The sequence below is a fragment of the Nicotiana tomentosiformis genome, chromosome 11 (assembly GCF_000390325.3).
Source record: "Nicotiana tomentosiformis chromosome 11, ASM39032v3, whole genome shotgun sequence".
NCBI lineage: Eukaryota > Viridiplantae > Streptophyta > Magnoliopsida > Solanales > Solanaceae > Nicotiana > Nicotiana tomentosiformis.
The window spans coordinates 27,373,789-27,390,469 of NC_090822.1; the positions used below are offsets into that span (position 1 = coordinate 27,373,789).

The following is a 16,681-nucleotide window of genomic DNA, read 5'->3' on the forward strand; positions in this document are numbered from 1 at the left end:
AAAATGTTGGTGTTTGGATTGAAGAATGTTGGGGCCACCTACATGAGAGCCATAACGACTATCTTCCATGACATGATACACAGTGAAATAGAAGTGTACGTGGATGATATTATCATCAAGTCTAAAAGGAGTTAGGATCACATAGAAGACCTGAATAAATTTTTGGATCGGCTTCGAAAATACAATTTGTAGTTGAAGCCTACCAAACATGCCTTCGGAGTCCCTGCTGAAAAGTTGTTAGGTTTCATCGTCAGCCGTCGAGGTATTGAGATAGACCCGTCAAAAATCAAATCTATCAAGGACTTGCCACCGCCAAATAATAAGAAAGATGTGATGAGTTTTCTAGGTGCCTCAATTATATCAGCCGTTTTATAGCATAATCAATGGTGATGTGTGAGCCAATCTTCAAAATGCCGAGGAAAGATGATGCAATAATTTGGACCGAAGAAGGCTAGAAAGTCATCAATAAAATCAAGGAGTATTTATCTAAACCGCCCGTGTTGGTCCCGCCAGACCCAAGAAGACCTCTGTTGCTTTATCTGTCCATGTTGGATGGAGCCATTGGTTGCGTTCTAAGACAACATGATGAAACTGGAAGGAAAGAGCATGTGATATATTATCTGAGCTAGAAGTTCATGCCTTACGAAGCCCAGTACTCTTTGTTGGAACGCACCAGCTGTGCTTTGACATGGATAGCCTAGAAGTTGAGACATTATTTATGTGCATACACTACATATCTCAAATCAAGGATAGATCCTCCAAAATACATCTTTCAGAAACCTATGCCTACGGGTAAGTTAGCAAAGTGGCAGATATTGTTGAGTGAGTTCGACATCATCTATGTAACTCAGAAGGCAGTCAAAGGGCAAGCATTGGCTGATCACTTAGCAGAAAATCCAGTAGACGGAGAATATGAACCACTGAAGATGTATTTTCCCAACGAAGATGTATCATTTGTAGGAGAAGATATTACCGAAGAATACAACAGTTGGAGGATGTTCTTCAATGGAGCAGAAAACTTCAAGGGAGTGGGCATCAGAGTTGTCTTAGTATCAGAAACCCGTTAACATTACCCGGTATCTGCAAAACTCAAGTTCCCGTGCACCAACAATATGGCAGAATACGAAGCCTGCATCTTGGGACTCAGGTTAGCCGTCAACATGAACATTCAGGAGTTGCTAGTAATAGGAGATTCTGATCTATTGGTACACCAGGTTCTACTAGAATGGGCTACTAAGAACACCAAAATATTGCCGTACTTGCATTGTGTGCAAGAGTTGATCAAGAGGTTCATAAATATAGAGTTCAAACATGTTCCAAGGATTCAAAATGAGTTTGCAGATGCATTAGCCACCAAGTCTTCCATGATACAACATCCGGACAAGAATTTTATCAATCATATCCCAATAGGAATTCATAAGCAGCCAGCTTATTGTGCTCATGCTAAAGCAAAGTTTGACAAAAATCTGTGGTTCCATGACATCAAGGAATACTTGGAAAAGGGAGATAATCCAGAGAATGCTACACACACTCAGAAGCGCACGCTCTAAAGATTGGCCAATAATTTATTTTAAAGTGGAGGAATTCTGTATAGAAGAACTCCTAACTTGGGATTACTGCAATGTATCGATGCCAAGGAAGCATCTAGATTGCTCGAAGAAATAGATTCCGAAACTTTCGGACCCCACATGAAAGATTTTCTTTTGGCCAAGAAGATATTAAGAGCAAGGTATTATTGGATGACTATTGAAACAGACTGCATCAAATATGTTCAAAAGTGTAGCTAATGCCAGATACATGCTGATATGATACGACTACCGCCCAACGAACTCAATGCAATGAGTTCACCCTGGCCTATCTCTTCTTGGGGCATGGATTTCATCGGACCAATCGAACCCACTACTTTAAACGGACATAGGTTCATTTTGGTGGCTATAGACTACTTCACAAAATAGGTTGAAGCCGTATCCTATAAGGCTGTAACTAAGAAGGTCATAAAAGATTTTGTTCGGGACTGCATTGTTTGTCGATTTGGAGAGCTGAGTCAATCATTACCGATAACGTCGCCAATCTTAACAGTGACTTGATGAAAGTTATGTGTGAAATATTCAATATTAAGCATCGAAACTCTACAACATACATGCCACAAATGAATGGAGCCGTAGAGGCTACCAATAAGAACATAAATAAGATATTAAGTAAAATGGTGGAGAACTACAAGCAATGGCACAAACATTTACCATTTTCTGTTCTCGGGTATCGCACCACTATTTAAACATCCATGGGGGAAACCCCCTACCTACTAGTCTATGGTACCGAGGTTGTTATCCCTACCGAAGTGGAAATTCCTCCCTTAAGGATTTTACAAGTGGTCAAGCTCAGCGATGCGAAATGGATACGGAACCGGTATGAACAACTAGCTCTCATTAATTGTAAAAGGATGACCGCTGTGTGTAACAGTCAGCTTTACCATAACAGAATGGAAAGAGCTTTCAATAGAAATGTTAGGTCAAGGCAATTCACACAGGGGAAATTGGTGTTGAAATGAATCTTCCCACATTAGAGAGAAGCAAAAGCGAAATTTTCACCCAACTAGCAAGGCCCTTATATGGTTCACCGAGTACTAACAGGAGGAGCCCTTATACTTGCAGAGATGGATGGAGAGATTTGGCCAAACCTTATCAATTCAGATGCAGTCAAGAGATACTATGTTTGCACATTCTATTTGATGTAACCTAAACTACGCTTGACTGATTCCCGTTTAAGAGGGGATATGTAGGCAACCCAACATGGTTCGGTCACAACACAATAAGATCTTTATTCCCCCCCCCCCCATGATCACAAACTAGGGCAAGATCTCGAGTTGGCCCGATCTCATCGTATTTAGAATTGTCAAGGAATGTATTGTCAGAAGTATGCATTTAACCTGGGGCAGAATTTTGAGGAGGATCCTCAAAATTCCGAGTTAAGGAGATTGCAATGTCTCAAAAGCGTGTCACAGTCATCCATTCGACAAAATTATTCGCTCTCATGCATTATCACATATTTCAAACAACTACATTTTATACAAAATAATTTATCACAATAGCATGTTTTTCGAAAATTTAATTTTTATAGTAGCCAGATGTTACCCGGGGTGACTCAAGTAGGACCTCAAGACAAGATAAAAGGCAAAGAAAGGAATTGAGAGCACAAACCAACCTTCCCCCTCCAAACTAACAATTTTCCTTTGGATACAGGCACAACGGAAATAACAAGAATGCCCCCAAGTACACACGCAACAAGATCACTGTCATCACACCGATAAAAGTCGCCAAACGCAAACGCGTCAAGCTAATAAATACTTCGCCCTCTCGCATTAAATCATTATTTTTCTTGCATAGGGCTAAGCCTTTCACTCATCTTCGCATAACACTAAACGTTGCCTTTCTTTGCATGAGACTAATTATTGTCTCCATTCCTCGCATGTGGCTAAACACTGTCTCCATTATTACATAATGCTAAGCATTGCCTTTATTTGCATGAGACTAAGCATTGTCTCAATTCCTCGTATGTGGCTAAGCACCGCCTCCATTATTTCATAAGGCAAATCATTGCTTTTCGTAGCATGAGACTAAGCATTGTCTCCAATCCTCGCATGTGGCTAAGCACTGCCTCCATTATTGTATAAGGCTAAGCACTGCCTTTCTTACATGAGACTCCTTGCATAGGGCTAAACACTTCTCTCACCCTACATGAGGCTAAGCACTGCCTCTATTATTGCATGAGACTAAGCACTGCCTTTCCTTACAAGAGACTAAGTATTGTCTCCATTATTGCATGAGACTAAACATTGTCCTCCATATTGCATAAGACTAAGCACTGACTTTCTTCGCATGAGACTAAGCATTGTCTTCATTCCTCGCATGTGGCTAATCACTGCATCCATTCTTGAATAAGGCTAAGCATTGCATTTATTTGCATGAGACTAAGCATTGTCTCTATTCCTATGCATGTGGCTTTGCACTTCCTCGAAACTGCATAAGGCTAAGCACTACCTTTCCTTGCATGAGACTAAGCATTGTCTCCACTCTTTGCATCAGGATAAGCATTGCCCTCATCACATACAAGACTAAGCCTTCTCTTGTCTCGTTCTTGCATATGACTAAGTATTACATGTTGTCTCTATCAAAAGATCGATATCACCACATCTTTGAATTTCATAGGCTAGAATATCGCCATGTTGTCCGAAGGCACCATAGTCTGAGGGCATTATCTTCATAGCCCGAAGACATCATGCCATGCCCAAAGGATATCTCAAAACATCATATCATTATTCAAAGGCGTCATAGTCCATAGGCACCATCCTCATAGCCCGAGGACACCATTTAATGGCCTGCGCATCCCTTATTATACATTTCATGGCCCAGAACGTCATAGCCTAAGGACATCATCCTCATCATCCAAAGACAACTCTCATGGCCTGAAGGAAATTTGCATCATGTTTAAATTTTTGCCAGAACCCATATATATGTTTGCGTGCATCGTGTTCTAAGTTTTGCAGGTAACTCGGGAGGTAACCATTCTAAAAATAGGTGCAATTCTCACCCCGGTTTCCATTCACAATGTTCACATCTTCGCATAAGGCTAAATGTTGCCTTTCTTTGCATGAGACTAAGCATCGTCTCATTTTTCATTGCCATTTCTTGACCAAATGTTGGATAGACTTGCCGGGCGTACTTATTATTGCTTTTTGGATGGGTACTCCGGGTACAACCAGATTCTCATTGCACCTGAAGACCAAGAGAAAACCACCTTCACCTGTCCGTATGGCACATTTGCATTCTCATAGATGCCATTTGGTTTGTGTAATACGCCGGCTACCTTTCAGCGGTGTATGATGGAAATATTTACAGACATGGTGGAGGACGCCCTCGAGGTGTTCATGGATGATTTCAATGTTGTGGGGTATTCCTTTGAAGAATGTTTGGATAATCTTGACAAAGTGTTGGCCCGATGTGAATAGACCAACTTAGTGCTTAATTGGGGAAAGTGCCACTTTATGGCCGAGGACATGTCCTCGGCCATAATTTCTCCAAGAACAGTATTGAAGTGGACAAAGCAAAAATTGAAGAGATATCAAAACTCCCTCCTCCGACATCTGTCAAGGGAGTGAGGAGCTTTCTTGGTCACGCAGGGTTTTACCGTAGGTTCATCAAGGATTTCTCAAAAGTGGTGAACCCCTTGTGCAAGTTGTTGGAAAAAGATGCCAAGTTTGTGTTCAATGATGATTGCATGAAAGCATTTGAGCTACTCAAGTATAGGCTGACTACCACTCCCATCATTACCACACCCAATTGGATCTTTCCATTTGAGCTCATGTGTGATGCTAGCGACGTTGCGGTAGGAGCGGTATTGGGGCAAAGAATCAACAATATATTTCATCCGGTCTATTATGCAAGAAAAACAATGAACGAAGCCCAAGTCAACTATACGGTGATCGAGAAAGAGCTATTAGCCATTGTCTTTGCCATGGAAAAGTTTCGCCTATACCTCATGGGTACCAAAGTGATTGTGCATACCGATCACGCTGCACTTCGTTATTTGTTGAGTAAAAAGGACTCTAAGGCTAGGTTGATGAGATGGGTTCTTATTCTACAAGAGATTGACCTTGAAATCATAGACCTAAAAGGGAGTGAAAATCAAGTGGCGGACCACTTGTCCCGCTTGGTAGAGGAGGGACGGCCCCATGATGGCCTCGAGATTAATGATTCATTTTTGGATGAGCAACTCCTCTCCGTGTCTGTGATTGGGATACCTTGGTTCGCCGATGTGGCTAACTTTCTTATGACCGGCATTGTCTCGAATGATCTCTCTTCAAACCAAAGGAAGAAGCTCAAACGGGACTGCTTGGATTATTATTCGGACGAGCCATATCTTTTCAAAATTTGCAATGATGGTGTTATCCGGAGATGTGTTCCGGAAGAAGAGCAATTGAGTATTTTTGAAGCTTGCCATTCCTCACCCTATGATGGTCACCATGGTAGGGCGAGAATTGCTACAAAGGTCCTAAGCTGTGGATTCTATTGGCCCACCTTGTACAAAGATGCTAGCGAGCTTGTTAGCGTTGTGATGAGTGTCAAAGAACTGGTCGAATTTCCAAGAAGAAAGAAATGCCCCTCACCACTATTCTTGAGATTGATATTTTCGATGTGTGGGGCATCGACTTTATGGGGCCATTTGTGAGTTCATGTGGGAACACTTATATTCTGATTGCTGTTGATTATATTCTGGTTGGTGGATTTCTTAAAGAAAAATATCTTCACAAGGTTTGGCACCCCAAGGGCTATCATTAGTGATGTGGGTTCTCATTTTTGCAACAAAGCCTTTGACACTTTACTTTCTAAGTATGGTGTGAATCATAAGGTGTCAACCCCTTATCACCCACAGGCTAGTGGTCAAGTTGAGGTCTCCAACAGGGAGATCAAGAGCATATTATCCATGACTGCCAATGCAAACTGGACTGATTGGTCAAGGAAACTTGACGATGCGTTATGGGCCTATTGTACAGCTTACAAGACTCCAATTGGTATGTCTCCATACCGGTTGGTATTTGGGAAAGCATGCCATCTTCCGGTTGAATTAGAGCACAAGGCCATGTGGGCGCTGAAGAAATTGAACCTTGAATGGGATGTAGCTGCCAATCTCCAGGTAGAGTAACTAAATGAACTTGATGATTTTTGGTTCCATGCTTATTCAAGCTCGTCCTTGTATAAGGACAAGATGAAGTACGTACATGAAAAATATATTCAGAACAAAGAATTCAAGGAGAGAGACTTGGTTCTTCTATTACAACTCTCGGTTATGGATGTTTCCGGGAAAGCTCAAGTAAAAGTGGAGTGGCCCTTTTGAAGTGGTGCATGTAACTCTGTATAGTGCTCTCGATTTGAAAAACAAAAATGGTGAAATCTTTAGAGTCAATGGGCACCGAGTGAAGCATTACCTTGGCAAGATCGATGACAGCCACATAGTGGCCTTGATCTATTTCAAATAATGAGGGTAACATGCATCGTGCCGCGACGTTAAATCAGGCACTTCTTGGGAGGCAACCCATATGTTTATCTTTCTTTTGATTTCTTCTTAGATTAGGCATTGTTTTGGATTAACTGGTTGTGAAGTGTATGTAGGAACTGGTTGTGCAGTGCAGAATTTTTACAGGAAAACTTTGGCTAGGTGTTGGAAGTTCGCGGACCGCACCCAAAATTTCGCGGTCCGCGTGAGCATTTCGCGACAGCACATTTTTGTTCGCGGACGCGTACTTGAAAAGAGCAAAATGCCAACTCTCTGAAGTTGGACTGCCAAAATTCCTTCAGAGATCGCGGCCACATTCCAGTTTTCGTGGATCGCGTTGAATTTTGAGGCCACGGCCAATATTCCGTGGACCGCGCCCATGTGCTTGAAGATGGTCTACATAAGGTAACATAGCGCGGACCGCGATAGAATTTTGCATCCGCGCTCGGGTAAGGCGGTGGGTTCCACAGTTGATTAGTATAAATAAGGGTTCTTTAAACATTTTATAGTTTTTGAACCCTAATGTTTCACCGCAATAAAATAAAATAAAAATAAAGCACTGTTCATCTCATCCTACTCTTAATTTTCATCTCATTTATAATAAGAGTTCATTTCCTACTACAATTTTACAACTGGTATGTTCAATTCATTATGTGATTTTATCTTTTTCTTTTCTTTTCTCTTTGTTTTAATTTTTTTCTTTGTTAGTTAGGGTTAGATGCATACCATTGATCTCAAATTAATGCTTAATTGATACTCAAATATATGTGGGTAATGTTTATATGCCTAATGGGGGCTGGGGTTAATAATTTTGAATGGGTAATTGAACTAATTTTTGCACATTAAGTGAAAACCCTAGCTATTAGTGTTATTAATACCAACCGTGTTTGAATTTCGCAGCCATAGTCCATTTTACGCGGCCCGCGATAGGGTAGGCGGTCGCGTTCATTTTTTCGCGGTTCGTGCTACCCCAACTTTTAGTTACTGAGTGATTGCTAAGAGTTCGCGGTCGCGGTCGCGGTTACTTTTACGTGGTACGCGGTTGGTCCTTCGCAGCTGCGCTCAAGTTTTTGCGGTCCGCGCTGGTGAATTTCAAAGAGTCTGTTAATTGCTTTCGCGGCCGCGTTCTTTTTTTTGCGGTCAGCGATTGGTCATTCGCGGCCGCGCCTAATTTTTTTGCTGTCCGCGTGTGTCCAAGATCAGAGAGTCAGTAGTCTGAACCTGACCTCTTCGCGGCCGCGTTCACTCTTTCGCGGTCCGCGATGGGCATTCCGCGGACGCGCCCACTTTTTCGCGGTTCGCGATGCCCTATTTTGAGAAGCCCTATTGTTCATTTCATCTGTACTGCTTTTAAGGCATGATTGAACCCCAATTATAATTATCTTTCACTTATTGTGTATTGCAGAAAATGGTGCGATCTCGTGGAGGAGTAGACAAATCAAAAGGGAGGGCAGAATCCTTCTGAGGCCGGGGAAAAGGAAAGCAAGGTTTGCCCTTAGCAGCTCAAAGAATCATAAACAAAAAGAAAACCCTCACTAGACCTCCTGCCGATTCATCAGATACAAGTGAATATCTCCTATCTCGGGAGATTTCTAGGGAATCTACACAACCTCGACAAGAGGCCCAATCACAACCCTTTCGCCTAATCAATGAAGCTACCTCATCTTCTTGGTCGTCTGATGGCTCAGAGGGAGGTAGTGAGGCATCGGAGCCATCTTCCCCACCTACTGCAACTCCGGCCTCAACAGCTACTCATATCAATGTAGATGAGGATGACGAGGTCCCAAATAAGGGGAGAAGGGGTGATACTAATGTGGGTGGTCTTGCTAGATCAAGGAAACCCTAGGTGTGGGCGGATAGATTCGTGAGTGAGAAAGCATACCTCAAATTCCGGGAATGGTAGCCCCAAAGATTGCTCATCCTTGAGCGACAGTTTATCGACAAAGATCTCCTTCCTCACAATCCAAATGTCAAGAGGCAGTTTAAGGAGAGAAAAGGGTGGAAGTACTTCACCAGCAAGATCCCAGATGCCAATGAGTACCTTGTCAAGGAGTTCTACGCAAATGTTGCCCACATAAAAAAGGGCACTACTGTGACAAAGGTACGGAACTTGAAGATATGGTTTGATGGCGACACCTTGAACAAATACGCCGGTTTTGAGGTTATGGAAGCTGCATAGTATTTGGAGAAGATGACCCTAGATGAAGCAGTCCGGCCTTGGCTAGAGGAAGTAATAGCCATCCTAGGGACAACACTGGCCTAGCTCGCAGCTGGAGTCCTAATCGCCAGAAACACCTTCATCTTTGAAGCCAAAGGGTGGTGCACATTTGTATGCAGCCGGCTTGATCCTAGCCATCATGATAGTGACATCCCAATCTCCCGGGCAATCCTAATAGCTTCCATCATGGCAAGGTATCCAATAAATATGGGGAACCTCATGTCCCACCACATCTCCAAAGGAATCGGAAAAGAAGAAAGGTCCTACCCCTACCCCAACTTCATCACTATGTATCTCGAGGACCAAGGGGTAGAAGGGAGGCACTATGACACGAAGGTGAAGCTGAAGAAACCTTTCTCCTTGTATAGCCTTCAAAGTCCGAACAACCCTAAAGCAAAGGGTAAAGCTACTACCTCTACTGGCCAGTCTAAACAGCCAAGGGTAGTGACCACCGGGTCAGAGCCTTCCACAGCAGAGGGACCTTCAGCTGCCATGCCTCCTCCTTCATCCGGGCCATCCATCACTGTGCCACTATATGTGCCCTCATCTTCTACTTACCCCCAGACTGCACTGCGGGTTTCTCAGAACTTATCCAACATCAACAACTAGATGCAGGCAGCTACATCAAAGTTGTCTGTCTTATCCAGTGCATTAGCAGCACAGTCAGCCCTAACACAGCTTCAGGTAGCTCCATCAGTGGAGGATTCATTGACGGAGCTTCTTTCCAACTAGAAGAAGCTCCTGGACAACCAAACGAAGATCCTGGAGACTTTGGATACTCATGGCAAGGTGATCAAGGATCTGGGCAAGCAGGTAAAAAAGATGAGAAAGACTCAAGCCTTAAAGGAGTCTGTGAAGAAGATGAAGATGGAGATAGAGAAGTTCACTTCTGCTGGAGATATCCCACTTGACTTGCTTATGGAGGATACTTCCCCACCAGCACAGGCAGCAGAGCATGAGGCAGACAGTACTCTAGTTAGAAGATTTGTGGTCCCCCAGTCAGAGGATTTGGAGATCCAGTTAGAGGACCGAGAGGGAGCTGGTGATCCCATACAAATAGAGACCAAAGGGAGTTTTCTTTACTCTCTAACCCTTCCCCGATATTATTTTGATATTAGCATTGAGGATAATGCTATCCTTTATTTGGGGGGGGGGGGACCCATTTTGACTTAGTAATGATTTGATGACATTGGTATGTAATAATTATGATACTATTTTTTTCACTTTCGTTGTTTGTTTTTACTTTTGGTATGTATAAAACTTTACTATTCGATGTATATATTCATTTTCATTTTGTATATATTCGTTTCACTCCATTATTGTACATATTCATTTTACTTTCCGTAGTTTAATTTATAACTTCTTTTGTATTTTTCCTTAATAGCTTAGGTTCTTAATTCCTTTAGTAGCTTATTTTTGAGATTTTAGCTTTTTTTTACTTTCTGCATGATCAATAAGCCTTTGGTTTTCTTAATGTCACAGTTCTTTCTAAAGGTGGAGGTTGTGTGAATCGGGTGGCTCTTCCCAACGATGGATGGCGTGACAACATTCTTAAGGGATCGAGTCCGTTTACTTTTTGCTTTGGTGTATACAGTAGTAGTAATGAATAAAATTGTCTCAAGTGGGATTCACTTGGTACTAACACATTTACCTTCGACCTCATGGTTAGAGACAAGTTGATTGGCAAAGATTAGCTCTAGTTGTTAACTTTAGACTCTTGCGTTAGCTAAAACAATCATCGAGTGGTTTCCTTGAGCTATTTGTGATTTTCAAATCTTAGCTAGGCTTGTTGTGGGCCCTCGACTCTATTCTCCTTAACAATCTGGCGGCTTGAGAAGTGAGGTATTGAATTGCAAGTCCAAGTCTCGTACCAATAAGTCTAGAACTTGCCCTGAATGTTTGTCTAGGCGAAATTCTAAGTGTAGCTCGACTTGAAAAATGATTGTAGGCTCTCCTTGGTCCAAGTTGAACTTTGAAAGCTTTCGTATCCTACCGATATGATATCCCTTGTCAATTCCTTTGATCCCAAGCCCTTTTCATTTAATTGCCAGATTACAAGCCTTTATCCATTATATAATGACCCTCTCTTGGTACCCAACCTTTCCTTAGAATTCATGATGAACAATTGGAAAAAGCATAAGTTTGGGTGAGAAACGAGTAATTTGAAAGTGATAAAAGGTTCAAAGAAGAAAAAGAATTGTAGAAAAGGAAGAAAAGCCAAAAAGAAATACGTCAAAAAGAAAGAGAATGTTGAAGGGATTCAAAGAACATAATGATAAAAGGCGAGGAATAATGAAAAAATGAGAAAATGAGAAAAATGATTGTCATGAGTAAGAAAGAGTGATGGTTTGTCTCTCTAGTTCCCCTAAAGAAGAAGAAAAATGACTCAAAGAGTCAAGAAAGTATGAGCCGAAATGAGAAAATGGAGTGCTTAAGGAAAGATGAAACCATCATAGTTCATTATGTCCTACCTTAATCCATAAGCCTTCATTACATCCCTGCTAAAGCCTTATATGATTTCAAGTTGAGTGAGCTTACATTAGTGGTGATTTACATAAGGGGCAAGCTTATGGTACTTAGAGCCGGACTTGTGGTATTCTTTTGAGAGTGATGAGCGCACTTCTTCACAATCCTTATTTTGAGTGTTACATTCTAAAAAAACGAGATTTGCTCGTGGAGAGTAGAAGAGGAGGAGTTTGGGATCCACAATGACCTACATGAGTGAGAGAGCTTCCTTGATGAATTGAGTCAACTCTTGATGCTCTAGTGTCATATTAGAACTATGGAACTCAAAAGGTCATAACATGACGTTGTTGATAATTCATTTGTGTTGAAGGTAATTGTTAGTCCCAATTGATGCTTGATGAAGTCACCTTAGGCCAGCTGAAATATCCTTTTCTTTTTTTTTCTTGTGGAGGTGGGAATTACCTTATTAGCTTGAGGAAAAGCAAAAACTTAAGTTTGGGGGAGTTGATAAGTAGGGATTTTAGCCTATTAATTGCTCTCTTTTACTTGTGTTTTGTGCAAACAAATGCGTGAAGGTATTTTCGAAAACTAACTTAATAGGCTTGCTTGCAGGGATTGTTCAAAATGATACAAAGGAGCCATAATCAACTCATAAAGGAGTCAAAACTTGAACAAAACCCAAAACTGGGGCAAGAGGTGTGGAACGCGGACCGCGACAAGAAAGTGCGGCCGTGGAAGTATCAACGCGGACACCGCCATTATTTCGCGGTCTGCGATATGAAGAATCAAAGAGATTGTTTTTTGGGCACAAACATGAATGCGGACCGCAACAAAAAAATGTGGCCGCGATGGGAATTTCGCAGACCACAGTTGCTAAGGTTCAGAGAGTGCTTAATTCAAGCAAAAATAAGAAGGGCGGTCCACGTCAAAGTTACGCGGCCGCGGAAGTCTCTCACGTAAACGTTGTAGAAATTACGCGGTCCATGAAACAAGATTCAACCCAGGTCCAGATGTGAATAAATGCAGACCGCAATCAGAATTACGCGGCCGCGGTCAGAATTACGGGGCCGCGAAAATTCCACAGGGGTAATTTTTGTCCAAAAATTTTAGCTTAGTATAAATAGATCTTTTTGTCAATTTTAGGTTATGTTATGTTTTTGCTGAGTACGTGAGATGGCTAGGTTTTCCCTTTTTGGCAATTTTGTATAAGATTTACCTTATAACATTATATTTTCATCTTTTAATTTAGTATTATGGATTATATCTTCTCTTTATCTTTGATTTTTGCAATTATTATGAGTAGCTAGACCCATAGCTAGAGTTGTGACCCAACCCTAGTGTGGGTATTTAATGGGTCTTGAATTTTAGGGCTTGATTGTTTATAGGTTAGTGAAATTTAGCCTAGCTCATACTAGAATTGTAGAATTAGTGGTTGCAAACACTAATTCATGCCTTTGTGAGTTAGGCTCTTCTTGAAAAAGGTGAACTAAGTCTAGGAAAACTAGGCTAACAAGGAATTGGGGTGAACTCAAGAAATTGATAGCCCTAATAAAAGGGTTAAACCTAGAGATAGTAATACCCGACTTGAGCTAATATCACTTGTATTGCATGAATACCCATTTGGACTTGAGAAAGCCAAATTGGTCAAAATCACTCAAACTACTGAGAGGTATTAAGTGAGTACTTGGGTGTGATAGCTATATTAAGATCCCAAATTAATCAAACTTGCCCTTGATTCTTAATACTCGTTAGATGTCCACCTAGGCGAAAGTCACTACCCTAGTCCTTTTAAATACTTGAAAATCAACATCAAAAATATTGTACTTATCTTTAATCATTGCATACAATATATTAGAATTAGAAGTAGAATCAACACCATCATGTTTGGAAATGCAATTAGGAACAAAACACGCATCAAGACTTAGATATAAACCTAATTTCAAATCAATTAACTCCCTATGGAAATCGATCCCGACCTTGTTGGGTAAAACTGCAACGACCATCCTTGCTACTCAATAGTGGTGTAGGTTTGGCTCCAATCAGTTCGCACTTTGAAGCTGGCTTGACAGGATGGACTTCTGCGGCTACATAATTCTGGGGTGCGGCCACACTTCTTCAAATTTTATGGATCGCACATTTCTGAGTGCGGCCGCACTTTTTGACTTGAGCTGGACATGGGAGATTTCTGCGGACCACACATTTATGAGTGCGGCCACAATTTTGCATTCTACGGCCGCACAATATTAGTGTGATCCGCACTTCTTCAGGGACCCAAACCACCATCTCTCTGAACCCCGTCTTCTGCGGCCGCACAATAATTGTGCGGTCCGCACTTTGGAAGTGAATTTGTCAGTGGTTCTTCATAGTCTGCGGCTGCACACAGTATTGTGCGGTCCACACTTAGCTCTTTTCTGGTTTGTTTTGGTCCTTGTCCAATTTTACTCCTTCTTGAGTTGATTTTCATATCTTTGTCTCATTTTCCAATATTCCTGCAAGAAAGCATATTTCATTAGTTCTCGGGAATATCTTTAAGCATTTTTGAGCTAAAACGAAAGTAAAAAAGTGCAAATAAGTGGTCAAAATCCCTATTTATCAACTCCCCCAAACTTAAGCTTTTGCTTGTCCTCGAGCAATTAAGGTAATTCCCATCTCCACAAGGAAAGAGCTATTTCAGCTGGCCTCAGTTGAATCAAACACACATCAATTGGGACCAATGATTACCCACACACTCATGAATCATTAAGAAACTTATGTTTTGAATGTTAAATCACAAATAGCTCTAATGTGACTCTTGAGCATCAAGAGTTGACTTTATTTATCAAGGAAGTTCGCACCTTCATGTAGGTCACTGTGGATCCCAAACTCCTCCTCCTATACTCTCTGTAAGCTCATTTCACTCAAGAATGAAGCACTCAATGCCATGATTCGAGAAAGATTCGCTCATCACTCTCAAAAGAATGTCACAAGCCCGGCTCTAAGTACCATATGCTTGCCCCTCATGTAGATCACCACTAATGTAAGCTTACTCGGCCTGAAATCACGTAGGGTTCGACATGTAATGAAGGCTTTTGGACTAAGGAGGAAAATATTGGAATGAAACTGGTTCATCTTTCCTTTAGCACTCCATTTTTTCTTTTTTGCTCATACTTTGCCGACTCGTTGAGTGATTTTCTTTTTCCTTAGGGGAACTAGTGAGACTTGACATCATTCTTTCTTGGTCATGCTATTCATATTCACCTTCTTTGTTTTCTCCATGCTTTGCACTTTTGCTTTCTTTTGAATCTTTTTAACCCTTTCATGTTATTCACTATCTTTTTGTGTTTTTTTTTTTACCTTTCCTCTTCTTCATTTATTTTCTCTTTTTGTGCCTTTGATACTATATTCAAACTCCTCGTCTCTCCCCCAAACTTATATTTTCGCCATTTGTTCCTCATGAGTGCAAAAGAAAGCTTGCGTGCTAAGAGAGGGTCATTATAAAACGGGTAAAGGCTTATAACATGGTTATCGAATTAAAAAGGCTTTAGGCTTAAAAGAGTTGACTAGGAATAATATCATTAGTGGGCCATGGAAGGATTCAAAATGGGTCAAGGAGAGACTACAATCACTTCTCAAGTCAAGCTAACTTAGAATTTTGCCTAGAAACACATTCGAGGCAAGTTCTTGACCATTCGCACGGGTACTTGGACTTGTAACAAAATACCTTACCTCTCACACAACCGGTTTGTTAAAGAGAAAAGAGTCGAGGGACCACAACAACCGCATTCAAGATTAAAAATAGCTAATGGTTCAACTAAACCACCCGATGATTGCCTAACACAAGAGTCACAAGGTCACTAACTAGAGCCATTTCTTTCCAAAAACTTGTTTTTAACCATAAGCGTGTAGTTAAGTGTGTTGGTACCAAGTAAAGCATGCTTGACCCTTATTTATTCATTAATACTATTGTTTCTACCTAAACATCAAAAACAGACTCGATCCCTTAAGAAGGTTGTCATGCCATCCATCGTTAGGAAGAGCCACCAGGTTCACAGAAAACCCACCTTTGGAAACAACCGTGGAATTAAGAAAACCAAAGTCTTATTGTTCACTTAAACATAAAAAGAAGCTAACAAATCAAAAAGAACTTATTAAAGTAAATAAGAAGCTATACTATTAAGAAAACAAAATGAAGAAGCTATGAAATAAACTACTGAAAATAAGGCAAATGAATATACAAACAGAGGGGAATAGAATATATATATCAAAAGAGAGGGAGAAATATATACATAATGAAAGAGAAGATAAAGATAAAATAAAAAGAGTACTAAAGTTATTACAGGCCAATGTCATCAAATCAAACCAAAATAGACCACCACCACCACCCTTCCCCCCCCCCCCCAATAGAAATAAGCATTGTCCTCAATGTTTAGCAAAATCAGAATAAGGGAGGGTAAAGAGTAAAGAAAACTCCCCATGTGGTCTCAGGGTTGCATGGCAGCATCACCACCCTCGGGCTCTTCCAACTAGATCTCATCATCCTCTGCTCGGGGAACAGCGGGGTTGGTGAACAACGGAAGCACCTCCTCGGTAGTATGGGCAACAAGGTCTGGCTCGTCAGACTGGCCAGCTGGTGCCTCTGTTGATTGTGTTGCTGGTACTGATGGATCTATCTCCATCAATAGGTTGATTGGTAAATCACCAGCTGTTGCAATCTTTTCCACCTCCTTTCTCAATCTCTCCAATGATTTTTTCGAGGCCTGGGATTTCCTCATCTTCTTCGCATGTTTGCCCAACTCCTCAATAGCTCGCTCATGTGGCACCAGTGTATCCATAATGGTCTTCTGGTTGTCTAGGATCTTCTTCAATGTTTCCTCCAGTGATGGTGGAACCTGTGGTGCTGCTGGGGTGGAAGACTGTGCTGCAACAACACTTGATATATCAGACAGCTTTGAAGCAGCTATCTGCATT

At 41.3% G+C, this 16,681-nt stretch overlaps 1 protein-coding gene across 1 annotated transcript; it reads left to right on the top strand.

Annotated features, from left to right (window-relative positions):
• The first annotated feature begins 1,112 nt into the window (after positions 1 to 1,112).
• Positions 1,113 to 1,550, top strand: LOC138901174 (uncharacterized). Its single transcript, XM_070188919.1, has one exon. It carries the CDS (start codon positions 1,113 to 1,115, stop codon positions 1,548 to 1,550), a length of 438 nt encoding a protein of 145 aa, XP_070045020.1.
• Positions 1,551 to 16,681: the final 15,131 nt, after the last annotated feature.

Bases quoted from the DNA above. Each gene is read 5' to 3' on its own strand.
- LOC138901174 (XM_070188919.1), top strand. From the start codon at position 1,113: ATGGCAGAATACGAAGCCTGCATCTTGGGACTCAGGTTAGCCGTCAAC.